At 39.0% G+C, this 14,173-nt stretch overlaps 3 protein-coding genes and 1 long non-coding RNA gene across 5 annotated transcripts; 1 reads left to right on the top strand and 3 right to left on the bottom strand.

Moving 5' to 3' along the window:
• Positions 1 to 46: 46 nt before the first annotated feature.
• On the bottom strand, positions 47 to 6,739 carry LOC100679546 (UPF0687 protein C20orf27 homolog). Its single transcript, XM_003428111.4, has 4 exons — positions 6,456 to 6,739; positions 3,311 to 3,425; positions 2,840 to 2,980; positions 47 to 2,561 (listed from the first exon to the last, which is right to left on the bottom strand). The coding sequence occupies exons 1-4, from the start codon at positions 6,466 to 6,468 to the stop codon at positions 2,351 to 2,353; spliced, it is 480 nt and encodes a 159-aa protein (XP_003428159.1). The 5' UTR covers positions 6,469 to 6,739; the 3' UTR covers positions 47 to 2,350.
• On the top strand, positions 6,005 to 7,556 carry LOC116417416. The gene is made up of 2 exons (XR_004227677.1): positions 6,005 to 6,322; positions 6,406 to 7,556. It is a non-coding gene; the product is annotated as an uncharacterized LOC116417416 (long non-coding RNA).
• On the bottom strand, positions 7,369 to 10,255 carry LOC100116298 (lysozyme). The gene is made up of 5 exons (XM_031930421.2): positions 10,133 to 10,255; positions 8,341 to 8,567; positions 8,030 to 8,227; positions 7,857 to 7,930; positions 7,369 to 7,763 (listed from the first exon to the last, which is right to left on the bottom strand). Exons 2-5 carry the CDS (start codon positions 8,396 to 8,398, stop codon positions 7,626 to 7,628), a joined length of 468 nt encoding a protein of 155 aa, XP_031786281.1. The 5' UTR covers positions 8,399 to 8,567; positions 10,133 to 10,255; the 3' UTR covers positions 7,369 to 7,625.
• A 1,074-nt stretch (positions 10,256 to 11,329) lies between these two features.
• LOC100680258 (putative odorant binding protein 10) lies at positions 11,330 to 13,171 on the bottom strand. Of its 2 annotated transcripts, XM_003428187.5 has the most exons (5): positions 12,579 to 13,076; positions 12,325 to 12,471; positions 12,091 to 12,205; positions 11,833 to 11,955; positions 11,330 to 11,743 (listed from the first exon to the last, which is right to left on the bottom strand). In XM_003428187.5, the coding sequence occupies exons 1-4, from the start codon at positions 12,633 to 12,635 to the stop codon at positions 11,864 to 11,866; spliced, it is 411 nt and encodes a 136-aa protein (XP_003428235.1). In that variant the 5' UTR covers positions 12,636 to 13,076; the 3' UTR covers positions 11,330 to 11,743; positions 11,833 to 11,863. The 2 variants fall into 2 exon arrangements, with proteins under 2 accessions (XP_003428235.1, XP_031786279.1); XM_031930419.2 differs by lacking the exon at positions 11,330 to 11,743 and having other exon boundaries at positions 11,754 to 11,955; positions 12,579 to 13,171.
• Between the last annotated feature and the right edge of the window lie 1,002 nt (positions 13,172 to 14,173).

The raw sequence follows: 14,173 nt of genomic DNA, 5'->3' as shown, positions 1-14,173 counted from the left end.
ATCATTTTTGTCAATAACTAACCGTTTATTTATTTTTATTTTTTTCTTTTCGTATAATATCAGCAAGGATAAAGAAATTTCGAATATTGCTCGTAAGCTCAACGGTGTATATATATATATATATATATATATATATATATATATATGTGTGTGTATGTATGTTACATCGTACATCAGGTAAACACTGTGTGCAGCATGTAGACGTCTCTGCGATTGCATTCGATGTAAAACGTTATAATAAAAATACATTCTCGTAATCATAAATATTACAGCTGTGAGTAAAATTTCATGAATATATAGTTTAATAGCAGGCATTTTGGATTTTACACTTTACAGTTTTCGAAGCGAAAATGAAACTCGACAATAAACTTTTTAATCTCATATATATCGATAACTTCAAAATAAGTGTAAGTGTCGATAATTTAAAAGCTGAGCAACGGTTGCATTTTCAATTCGAAATTCACAGTGTACTTTTGTAACCTTATTTAAAACTATGCATCTTTTATTTCACTTTCGCTCGAAAATACATACGCACCTCTCTTTAGTTTCAACTTTTATTTATACAAGCGTAACGTGATTCGAGTGCAATCACGACAATATACATTTTATAGTGATCGAAAGGTCTCTCTATATTAAATTACTGAAAATTGAGAAAAATTGTCTATAAGTTAGTACTAAATTTGGGGAAGAATGTCATCGCATTCTTTGGGCTTTATACTTTATTATGATTCTTTCGGTTTTTCGATACTAAGCCTACATGTTTTCATGTATAATACCTAATATTATTTTTAAAACTATGTTACGCTTTATTCTAGATGCCATCAGGTTGTGAGAAATACGCGAGAAGAGAAATATCGGAATATAGTGTATAAAGACTTTAGATTTTAAAATCACTTGGCAAATTTATCAAAGTTACTCTGGCACTGATTTACTGATGATTTTCAAAGAAGTTTTATATATTTTTTCAAGGCATTAATAGAAAGCTAATTATTGCCTAAAAGTTGATTTTCTTGTCGCGTCTAAAGACTACGATTAACTATACAAGGTTATTGGTCTTATACTTTGACACACAGTTTAAACTACTGTGAAAAAGATATGAAATAAAAAATTACTTTAATGTGAAATAAAATGCTGCTGTAATATGGTTCGTCATAAGTAACAAACTCCATACATTTTGCATAACACAAAATCTTTGGCGGCTGCCTGTAACAGTGGCGAGGTCGTTAACGTAGGCATTTTTGATGTATTTGCATTCAAGCTAATTTTTTTAACACCTTATTACTTTACAAAGATGGCCTTAAACTATACAATTTGAAAGGCATTCGTCTTCAATGAACCATATTATGTAAAAAAATAAAATTTTAATGTAGTTTCTCCCATGTATGAAAGATTGTTCCCTATGTTTACTTTGCTTTGAAATCGAGAATCGATTCGTATCACTGAAATAACGAATATTAGTAAATTAGGCCACTGATTTTGTGAGAACCAATAATATAACATTAGAACTAATGTGTGGATGTATATCATTGAATTAACAAAGCATTTTATAATTAATAACTGTTGAAAATGATTCAACGAGTTCACGTAAATTTCTAATATTTGGCTAATTTGCTAAAGATAACAGTGCAGCGGTGTGCAATAGACTTTATTGCTTTTCACGTTTGTTACATCTACTTGTCTAACTGGGCAGTTACTTTAATATTCGTTTAATTGATTGTTTATGGCATTTCATAAACAATGACGCACATTGACTTTTTTTCATTTCATACTGTATCCAGTAGAGTAAGAAAATACCTACAGGACCAAACACGTAATATGTTGAAAGGTACTTAACATATTTTATAGTAAAGTGAAAATAATCTTAAAGCGCAGCTTTTTTATTTGTTTACGTGATATCATTCAATCGTTATAACGGGACTTGCATCTCCGTCATTGGGATATCGGATACCGACTAAATTTCCTGTTTTATCGGCACTTTATCCAATAACATTATGTAAGTATTAAGTATTGCTCCAATAATTGATGTGATTATAAAATCTAAATGTAGTCACAGCAGTGACTACTAATTTACAACCTTATTAGCATTTGAAACGATTAGCCAGATGAAGCTACGATTAAAAATTTTTCATGAAGCTACAGTCGTCAGAGAGATGAAATGCAAGTAAAAAATTCAACTTTTCGCTACCTCGAGCATTACAGCCGACTCGAGGCAATTCGTCGGTAAAACAGGACTCGCCGGTACGTCCGGGAGAAATTCAAAACTCAAAGGTACATGTCTACGTTATATATAATATAGGCTCTACTGTGTTAGGTTTTTACTCTAGTTAGGCGTTTCGAGCAGATGCGTGGGTCAGTCGGAGTTGTCCTCCTCCTCGTCCTCCTCCGCGTCATCCTCGACGCCAATACTTCGGATCCCGTTGCGCAGCACGGGTGTGCCCTGATCCTTGCCGAAGATTCGGGCGTTCAGATAGATTGTCAGTGGCGCACCTTTCTCACAACACGTTATCTGGAACTCCTCTTTCAGAAAGCGCTCCGTGTGCACGAACAGCTCGACTTTTAACCTGAGAGAACAAACGACGTTTGCAAGGGAAACGAGGATCTCTACTTTTACCGACATTGATTTACCGATCGGGCAACAAATCAGAGAGCCGATTGAATTTTAAAATTGCTCCTAGGTAATTGACGCGAACATGTATATAGTTAATAGCTGGAGGCGTCTTCAAGGGTACTTTAGAAAGATATAATCAAGGACAAACCACAAGCTCGCGAGGTGTAATTGAATCGCCGATAGTTTTACGGCGACTTTTACGGGTTATAAGTCATGCGCGATAATACACACCTGAGATCATCTCTGTCTTGATTGAAGCCGATGACTCGGCAGTTTGAATTCGGTTCGCCGGTAGGCATTGCCGGCGCCGCGGGATTCCCCTCGGGGTGAATTACGCACGTATTCCATGGCACAGTGAACTCCACGTGATATCTACAACGATTAATTGTGCAGACTGCGTGACTGGGGATTCGAGGAAAAGTGCTTTCCAAACCGAGTGCGTAAATCGCGGGTCAATTTCGGACAAGATAATTATTCCGCGTAAATTCTCGTTTCCAAGAGACTGAAACATTGTCGACTTTGAACAATGCTTTATTATACTTAGTTACTTAGCAGCGTATCATTATGTATGACGCAGACCGCAGCGTCTAGTCATACTTGCAATCAAGTTAAATAGCCTTTATGCACTGTGCGAATCAGCGACAGCTTCTCAGCTGGAATGATTTTCGGTTCGTCGCATAGGCGAAAAAAGACAGGACTGACCTGTGATGTATCTGCAGAAAGCCCAGATTGACGTTCAAGTGTCCGTGTCGCAGTGGCTGGACGACGATATTGTTGCAGCCGGCGCCGCTCGCACTGCTGAAGTGAACATAATGCTCTGAAAAGCAGAGTATAGAGCTGCGTTAAAGCCTCTGACGATAAGTCGGAAAAGTTGATGCACAGCACACGTTTCCAGAATCGCGATGAGCGAGTCGCGACGTTTTACGAGCACCCGGCATCCGATCCTATAACCTACGACCCTTATATAGCCCGCCGACATAAAAGTTGCACCGCGCTCTCGCTTCTCGCGAGATTTATACTGGATATTAAAGTGCTCGGAAACTTCGCTATGGTTTAGCGCAATATATGTTTTCGGTTCGTTTTATACGCAAGGAGGATATTTTACGAGTTTGAAAGTTTAGCCGAGGCTTTTTCATACAAAGCTTGTTTCTTATAATATAATAATATCCGCTTCACTTTCTCTATATGCATATGTTGTCTTGACCCCGCATCTACGAATCGAAATTATAAAAATTCTTTCATCTCTGTAGTATGAATACTTCCAGAATTTACCATCGCTTTGCGTGAGCGATGCTCCCATTGTATCGGAGAAAAAGTGTATCAATTCCCAACTTTCAAAGCTTACCCACTTCATCTCTCGAACATTACATACATCAGGAGGTCAAGGCTCATGCTTTTCAGGAGAAAAGCAGCAGTTCATATCGCGCGTAAGCCGCGACTGGCAAGTAGGAAGCAATTTCCCAACTTTCGAATGTCAACGATTCGATGAGCTCGCGTCTAGTGGCGCGACATCAAGAGTGCGGGTAACCAACCGTGTAAATATCATGCACAATCCGTTCTACGCTTTCCGTATAAACTGCAGAGAAGCCGCGAACCGCGAAGTGGCCTTGCAAGTATCGGGTTAGTTCGTTAGCGAGTTTTGATTGTCTGGGAATTACGAAATTCATAATGCACGCGAGCAAAGTGCGCGAGAGCTGTGATTTAATTAGGTGAGTTTGAAGAGCTATTGTTTAGCCGAGCGTTTGATTAGGTTACTGAAAATGTTCGCGAACCCATACAAGAAAGTTTTGACATCAAAAGCGTTTAATTGCCGATCGTCCAAGCGGCTCTTTATATTCCATCTTCGAACTTCCGCGATGGCACACACGAGAGGCCTTCGCTCGACTCTGTTGACGTCGCGAACGCAATTATGTTTGTTAAGCATTTTACGACTGCGGACTCCCGATCGGCATTAACCCATTTGGCTAGTTCAAGTTGTGCGATGAAGTTGTTTCCGACGAGTTGCCTGACGAACTAGAGCTCGTGTCAATCATCCTGAGACGAAAAGCACGCACGAAACGTGTAGATATATAGATGTAAAGAGCTGGAATCGATTCAGCATATATAACGCTACTGGACTAGAGTAAATTGACGTGCGAAGATTCGACGGGTCGTTGCGGCTCCGAGTTTTTACAGGACGAAAATAAAGATTTTTGATTGTGCAAAGTGCTGCTTCTAAACTAGAGCGGGTTAAGACTCTGTAACCGTCTTCTTTTGTGCTCCTCTTTTAGCTTTGCAACTTTGTCGAGGCTTAAATGCCTTTCTCCCAAAAAAGTGTAACACAGCCAGAGGCGTTCCCATTGTTCCTCGACTCGAAATTAATCCGAAATTATGTCACCCAGCGAGAGTAGCAGCTTTCATTACCGGTTACACTACCGACCTAAAACTAATCTAACGAGCGAGGCGTGAGGCCTCTTGTTTAAAAGGAGAAAAGTCAAAAGAGCAATGTTGACGCGGCGAGTCGTCTTCATAAATTGACATAACGCGTTACGTGAAGATAAGTGGAATTGCCTGGACGGAGGGAAGGTCAAGCTCTTTGGCGCGCTTTTTCTTTCTCTCTCTCTCTCTCTCTCACTCTTTCTCGCCGGCAGGTGTATAGGTACCTATTAGTTATAACAACGAGTCGTTCGATACGGTAAGATAATTTCCACGACTGCCGATGCGAGTGTAATATTCTAATGCGATTGACGCAAATATGTTTAAAAGCTCTTAGCGATAGTAGACGCGCGTGCTGCGGAGTATTAAACGCTCCGAAGGCCGGATATAAACGCCAGTCTGCGCCGGAACAGCGCGGAGACACAAAGTGTCTTAGTCACTAGACTACATCCACTGAATATGCGAGAGACGGGCTAGTTAAAAAGGAAGGAATAATTATTCTTAAAGACTTCACTTGAGCTTGGCCAATACCTAAGGAAATGGCTTGACCCATTTTTGGCACGAGTGACATTTTTCTTTGTAGCTGAATATTTAAGAGTTCAACTTGTCCGAGGTTAATCTGGATATTTTAATTTTAATCCCTCGTTGAAAAGCATGCTAAAGTAGCGCGAACGCATAGACTTATCGATCTCATTTATCTTATTTAGCAATTCCGATTGCGCCTATATAAGCTGGCGAAGTTTAGGAAAGCGATTCGCATCGATCCCTCTGTAATTTGAAGAATAAAATAAACCGATGAAACAGCCTGAATATGCGCCTGCCGGTGACCTCGTGGCGGCAACAAAATCTTCCCCCACTTGCCAGCATCTATCTTTCATCGTCTGCTCCTCCCCTTCTTCCTCAACATCCCCAACCACAAACGAGCTGCCGCATACACGCGGACTACGCGCGCGCATGCATGCAGCAAAGCCGTATAAGCTGGATAATTTCCGCACGCTGCACTCACTTCGCGCCTTTCGCGCGCTTCCCAATAGATTGATGAAATTAGAAAAGGCGAACACGTTTTGATTTCGACGTGTGTGAACTGGACGAGGTTTCGGTGCAGGGATCGAGGAGAGAAAATTTGGCGCGGAAGATCGGAGGGAATTCCCGTGCAGCCAAGCGCGACCCCCCTATAGCAGCGGAGTGAAGGCAGGCGTATATAGGGGAAGGAAGGACGGCAGGTGCAAAAACACGCCAACATAACCTCACTTCCGAGATCCTCTCCGGACATCGGTCACTTTCCCTCGTCCCCGTAAGGTAAGATAAGATAAAACTCCCGTTCTCTCTCGCGCGACGCTTTGAGCAAGGAAGACTCAGAGTCGTCCGGTACTTTCTCACAGGAAGAACGAATGAAAAATGACAAGGAAAACGGCCAAGACGCGCGCACTACCTTTATCGCCCATGTCTCGCAGCTCGACTGCTCGGCCTGATGCAGACCTGCAGTATGGGCATGCTCCAGCTTCGCCGAGGAGACGACGACGACGACGGCGACGGCGGCGAGGATGAGGCGCGCACCACGTCGACGATCCTCATCTGTGCCTGGCTGCTCGTGCTCGAGTAGCGCGCTGGTACTGACTACTGACACGGAGCGCGACCGGAACGCCGCGCGCAGACGGACACGCTCCGGTGCAGTGTATACTTCTCTCTCTCTTCTCGATGCGCCGCCGCATGACGCATCTCTGTATAGCTATATGTACATATAGATATAGAGGTATGCGCCTATACACTTACTTTTATACTTGGACAGTAGTCGTCGCCGCCGCCGCTGGGGGTGGATGGGGGGTGCGAATTCCGCGCTCTCGAAGAGAATTGACAGAATGGATGCGCACAGGTGCGGATTTATGTTTTCCCATTATGTAATATACGGATTTATTTGCTTCGTTGTCGCAGTCGATCACAATGCGCGATCTATACATGCCAATTAAGTTAATCAGCAGTAGAACAACATAATGAATCTGTCTGGGGGCAAACTTACCGAGTGATAAAATCAGTCATAACGCGCAATCTACTGGGATCTTTGTAATTTAAAATCACAGGGTTGAAGCGTTCCATTATAGAAATGAATGAATGCTGCTCTTATATACAGACAGGCAGTTAGCGCAAGCAAGAGACACTAGGCGACGGAGAATAACTTTCTTCGGGCAAGTGTAGGTCGTAGCATCTATCGAGTAGTTTTGACACTTGCGGGAAACTTTGCCTGACTGATGACAGCTCAGGTGGTAAGGAAGCCAGACGGACACCGAAAATTCACCGCCGTCTCGCGCCCCTCGCCGGGCTAATTTTGTCAATCAATTAACACAGACTCTGGCTTGTTCGAAATATCGCATATAACAATTTTTATTCTACATGGAGAAGCTTAATATCATAGTGTGTGTGTGTGTGTGAACATTTGCTGCGCGTATAAGGCTTAAGTATCGTCACCAAATTCCGTCTAATTTACTATTCAGTCTGTAATAAATATAAAAAAAAATAAATAGTAACTATAACAAGACGAGACAACTCGAGGTGACTGAATTTTTCATCGTCGCTGCGCTTACGACTAGTTTTACTTTAGAAGAAATTACTGGGCGAAACTGTTACGGCAGTTGTAGTACGCATTCTCGTATCTCTTCTCCAGAGCTCCCCCGCATCCGTAGCCGCCCAGGTAATGAATGCGAGCGTAATCATCGCAGTTGATCGTTCCATCGTTGTTGCAGTCCTGTGAAAATCATATAATTGCCGGACATAAGTAGAGTGCTTTTCATTCGGACGCGTTATGTCATTTTTCGTCGTCGCGTGCGTATTTTTATACCTGGGAATATTTTTCCATGTATCCTTGGACAGCCCGAGCTGCGCAGTAGGCGTCGTTCACGCAGTTGGCGTAGGCTGAAATGGAAAGGATCAGTCAGTTCCGCAGATGTCCTTCCGATTCTCTTTTGCATTATATATATATATATACACGTCAGCGCAGCGGAAGGCAGTTACCATTGTTATCTGAAGCGGGTTGTCCGTTGAGGGTCGGTTTGCCACTGTCGGACCAGTATCCCCAGGTGATGTGGAACGGTCCGCAGATGTCGCCGACGCATCCTATCGTCGTGTTGCAACCAGACGCCGCTTCGCAAATGCAGCCCAAGCACACCTGGTTCAGCCCTCCAGCGCCGGCGCCTTGCGAGGCCGCTTGTTCTAGAGTTATAACAGAATGCCGTTAATCCAAAGCTCTGTACTCGGTTCTTTTCTGGCCGAAAAAAGGCTCGAATGGAGGATATTCCATTGTTTCGTGTCAAAAATCTACTCACCAGAAACGAACGCCAAAAAGACAGCCACGCCGGCAACGGCCAACATCTTGAACGCCATGTTTATCTGAAAAGTCTCGGTCACCAGAAAAATCACTCGCTACGCACAAACTTCCTTCGTTCGATCTCGATCGGCAAAGACTATCCCGCTTGCGTGCTCGCCTGGCTCTTTATACCGAGTCGTCATCGCGCCGTGCGATCGGTAGTGGGGATCGCTGTCGTCGTGCATTCTGAGAAATAAAAATCCGATAGAAATGTAAGATGTGTGCACGGTTTTTCTTCGTCGAATTGCTCGATAATCCATCGGCCAACTTGGAAAAGTAGCTATGCATATGAGTTGGTGAAAAATCGAGCTCGGTACGCAGAGATCTATTTGCTCGTAGAGTAGGAGAGGGAGAAATCGTAGCGGTTTTACCCGAGCGGTTCATTGATCTGTTCACTGTTAATTCTGAAAAATACCTACAAGCTATTTTCATGGATTTATTTAGTATTCGTGGTTTTTCACAACTGCTGCGATGACTCGTGAATTTCCTAATGAGCGCACGCGTTTGTAAATAAGGCTCGCGTCTTTATGAAATGCAGTCTATAAAAATAATCTCGCACTGTATTGCGAATAGATTTTTCCGGATTGATACGAAAACATACAATAGGAACGGGAAAACCCGAGTGACTTGCCTAGAAACCGTGCATGTGCTGTTCTGTATTCTAGCGAGAGCAAACGATTCTTTACACGATCTATTATATCAAATAATTGTGATGCGACGGAACATCCCATTATTGACCAGAAGTCATCAAGGCAATATCGTATACGTACTAGGAATTTTCAAGCGAATACTTTACTTTTCGAGCACCATCGACTCAATCAACAGCGGAAAAATTGTACGACTTTGTTAAAAAAGCTAAACAGTCTGAGCTACTTTTCGACAACAACAAGGTGGAATGCCGGGTGCAAGTTTTTAAAATGCGTAAATATTTTTAAAAGCCCAAACATATGATCCTTACGACAACGGTTGGTTAGAAAAGGTATGACCTCATTTCGGGTGTGTCACCTGAGCAACGACAAAAATACTCTAAACGTCATTCGATGAAAAAAATCGAGACGAGTATAAAAGGTTTGCGTGGGAGCGCCGTATGAATATCTTTCCAGTTCTCCGGGTATCGAATATTATATATACTTAATACGCACGAGAGGAAGGTGTACACTTGAGCGTATCTTCGTTGGACCAATTGGTTTGTATAATACTATCCCGTGATGGTGTATAAGTTACAAATGGAATTCCAGATTTTATAACTTTCGAGCATGGGAATGAGCAAAGGAAAATGTAATAAGTTGAAGGGGTTTTACGCTTTGAGATTTGATATTTGAGATGGCATATAAGGAAACTGTTTGCTTCAAATTCTCTGTGTACCGTGAAAATACATATTTTCTTAATTTTAAATTAAATATGCAAATGCTAACGGAGATTCCGTGTTCATTAGAAACTCGTTTGGAGGTATTTTTGTAAATTCGAAGTTACTAGAGCGCATCTTTTTTATTGATATAATACACGTCATAATGCAGAATACTTTATATATAAAAACTCCAAACTGTAAATACACGTGACGATATCAACTTTCAGATGTAATCTCCTTTCGCGCGTTGACAAATTTATTTTCCCAAAAATATATAGTGACGCGTGGATCATCCTTTCACAAACACCATTATACGCCGAAATAACCGCGAAAGTTGAATTTAAGAATAAGGATTATAAAGAAAGGATAAAAGAGCTACAGAATGTAAGCTTCTCAAACGAACCACAACACGAGGCAAATTTTTTCGGGACTATTTTCGTCACTTTATGTAAGAGCCGCTGACTCCATCTCACTATTGGTAGAACAAAACAATAAATGCGACTCCTCCTGGCACTCGTACCTTCTTTAGTTACTTGATGAAGGCAAACCGGTATGTTCCTCACTTTATTGACCGATAAATTTTTACAGGGTTCTCAACCGACCATACTTACGATAGGACTTATAAACTTATGACGGATAGAACGTATGATCACGTATAAACCATTTGCCTTTTTATAGATTTTAATTGAGCTATTGTCCACATAGAGTTATTTTTAGTTGAGGTGAATAATTTTTTTTTTATTTCAAATTTTTTGATTGACGTATTACCTTTGAATCAATTACGAAAGGTTTTTCCAAACTCATTCTATAATGAGTGTGGCAGGTGAAATAGTTTTTCAATGATGCATTATGTGTAAGAAATTAGGAAAGGCTGAAGAAATAGATGACGTATTGGTTTCCGCATTTTGGAAAACCCGCACGTGTCTTTGTCGAGCTATAACGGTTGGTGAACAGCCGCTGGCAGGTTTCATTAAAAATAGCGAACCGCTTGCGCTCGTTCTTTCTCATTTCGAATAGTTTTGCAAATAGAATGTTTTTATACAATTTGTTCTGCGATTAATAATGTTATTTATATCGATTAGTCGACTATAGTTATCAAAAAATTCAAGTTCCTTATACAGAAATAACCATATATGTTTAAGATGTATTTTTCATTATTTCATTCATTATTTCATTATTTATTTTTAAACCGATACTTGTAACTGACAGAGGCTAAAATAGATGTCACTTGGTAAATAATAAGAGTCGCCCGTTATTTTCTAAGCCATAGGCTACCTACCTTATCGACTGAAAAAATCTTTCTCGCCGCAGCATGATACCTTCCAACGGTAAAATAGTTATAGATTGTTCGGCATTGATCGATACAAGATATTAACGCATTGAAACAAGTTTTAGGTCAGTATATAACTTTATGTTATCATGATTCGCGTGCAATAAATTCTCATGGCATACCTATTATTTTATTGAATCTATAAAATATAATACTTGAAAGGAAAAAATATTAATTTGTTAAGCGTGATTGAAAGTCTTGATATTTAATATCGAACTTTTTTTTTCAATGTATACAATTACTTTGTTCCAAAACGACATTTGTTTTTACTAAATTTCGTCAATATTTAGTTTGACACTCGCTTTAAATTCGCAAATCCGAGAATTTCGTACAATAAAACTAAACAACAATGCTCTCGAAAATGGAGCGGACGTTCCATTGTTTTGGTGCAAATCGGCGCGGAGACCATGCTAATGACCGGTATGCGGGTGATGCTATATTACAAGTCGTTAAAGTTACAACCCGTTACTGTATTTTTTTCAATTTTTTTTTATTCATCGTGAAAGAAGTTCTTAATTTTTTGGGTTATTTAACAGAGCTAATGTGTAGCAATTATAATTTATTACTTACCGTCCTTGGCCTTGACGAAGAAAATTATTCTTTTCTCCGTCATCGTTGTTAATTTACTTTTAGAGTTTCAGCTATATTTGTACTTAAAAGAAATTTATTCTAACAAGCCTATATGTGCAAAGTATATTTTGCGATGCTACATGAAAATCATTATTATTTGTTCAGTGAAAACGGACGTACGTACAGCATTATGTATACAAATTTGTAATCATATAATATGTAAACAACAAGCCTTTAAACTATCTTCATTGATTCTTTTAAGATGGATATAGTTGCCACTATACAAGTTAGAATCTGATGGCCAGTGTCACAATCGTTATCCCCTTCTGAAAAATAAAAATGAAAATGGTTACATTGCGACATGTATTTATTTTAACTCTAACTTCGAGGACAAAGTGTAATATTTATAACGTGTGAATGTATATTTGGTACAAAAATTGATTTATGATAATGAATCTTACTTTTTTCTGTGCATGGTATGAAACTTTTCTTGACAACCTCATCCAAAGTCTTATTTTCAGAGTCGGAAATTTTCTCCAGAACTTTATTAAGATCGATTGAACCATCTTCTTTTACCTGAAATAAACGCGAAAACTTATCTTTTATCGCAAAACAATTAATTTAATAATAGAGGTATATGTTTATAGATAGCATTTAAGTTAATTAATTGCAATGTAAAATATCAAAGAACTTACTACTCCAGTTTCTCTCATTAGACACGACGCATAACATTTCGCTCTAATGTCGATTGTCTTATATGCACTGACGTACTTAGGTTCTATTGTAAATCCATGTTCTTTTAAACATTTATTCCTTGCGTCTATATCTTCCTGACTCAAACTCTGCGAAGACAAGCGATAATAATACATGAATTTATAAATGATTAAATAAAATTAAATAATGTGTGGTTTTATATCTGTATGATCCGTGTTATTTATAAAATACCTACTTGAACCATGAATACGACGCTAAAAAGCGTCAATGCTATTATGAGGTGCCGGTCCATGCTGCCCAAGTACTGTTTGAAGATTATTGCCGACACCTATTTTATAGTCAAAGTAAGCTTCATATTTGCTTTTCTCACTCTTTGATTTGTGCTAGCATACGTCAGGCGCGCTTATGTAATAATGTTTCACTTTTTGTCTACATTCTTTTTTCTTTATTTATTTTTTGGCATAATAGTCCTTTTATTGGCCATAATTCCTGAAAGATTCTGTTGATTACAGGCGATATTTAATGTTGCATAAGATAACGTGATATAGAGGTTGCTGTATAAATAATTAATATATCACTCGTGTGCTCAATTTATATTAAGGATTATTTATCTGTCTAATTTAGTAATGTTTGAGATCAGCCTACTAAAGAAGATGATTTAGTTTAAGTCCGTCCTAACGTGATCGTATATGTAAAGGATATTTTGCGATACTAAATAAAAAACACGTATATTATATTATATTTTCTAGCGGCGTTATTCATTTATTTTTTGATACGCACATAAAGAATTAGGTATACAAATTTATAATGCGTAAATAATTAATAAGCTTTTGAAGTATTATTTATCACTCATTTATCCAATTTTCTCACAGCTAATGCTACACAATTTGTAATCAGATATCCTGTATCACAATCGGTTTCCCCTTCTGAAAAATAAAAATGAAAATAGTTTGACGAGTAAGGGAAATAGTTGTATCGCGTATATAAATGTGTTATATTATCGTAATGTTAAATCATACTTTTTTCAGCACAAGGGATTATGAGGCTTTTTTTGACATCAATATCCTTATTTTTAGTATCGGAAATGTGCTCCAGAATTTTATTAATATCAATTGAACTATCTTCTTTCATCTGAAATAGCCACAAAAATTATTTTGTATCGCTAATTTAGATTTAATGATATGAATATAAGTACATAATCCATCTAAAGAAATAACTAAAATGTATCTTATGCAATAATGAGTACAAAAGACTGTATTTTGAAAATACAGTCTTTATGTACAAGTTACGTACGATATTTTATACCACGAGAGCCGAAAATTCACATTAAAGTTGTGATTTTGAGGTTATAGTGGTATAAATATAAATTCAACTCTGTCGGTATTGCCAGGAAATTATTGACTTACAATTTTTGTGTAAAAATATAAAATAAACAATGATAGGTATAATATGTAATATCATAAACTAACTATTCCGTATCCTCTTAAAGCGCATGCCGCATAACATTTGCTTCTCATGTCGACTGCATCGATACCGATGAAGTCAGGTTCTCTAGAAAATCCGTTTTCTTTCAAACATTTATCTCGTGCGACTCTTTCTTCTGGGCTCAAACTCTGTAGAAAGTAACCATATTAGTAGATCGATTGATGAAAATGACGTGATAAAATTAAACAATGTAATTTACTAAACCTACTTTAACCATGAATACGGCGCTGAAAAGCGCCAATGCTATTATGAGATGCCGACTCATGCTGATCTAGTACTGTTTGTAGATTATCACCGACCCCTACTTTATAGTCGAAGCAAGCTTCGTATTTGTTTTTCCAATAC

Source organism: Nasonia vitripennis, chromosome 4, assembly GCF_009193385.2.
Source record: "Nasonia vitripennis strain AsymCx chromosome 4, Nvit_psr_1.1, whole genome shotgun sequence".
NCBI lineage: Eukaryota > Metazoa > Arthropoda > Insecta > Hymenoptera > Pteromalidae > Nasonia > Nasonia vitripennis.
Note: the sequence above shows the minus strand (reverse complement) of the source record. Positions and strands in the feature narration are given on the sequence as shown.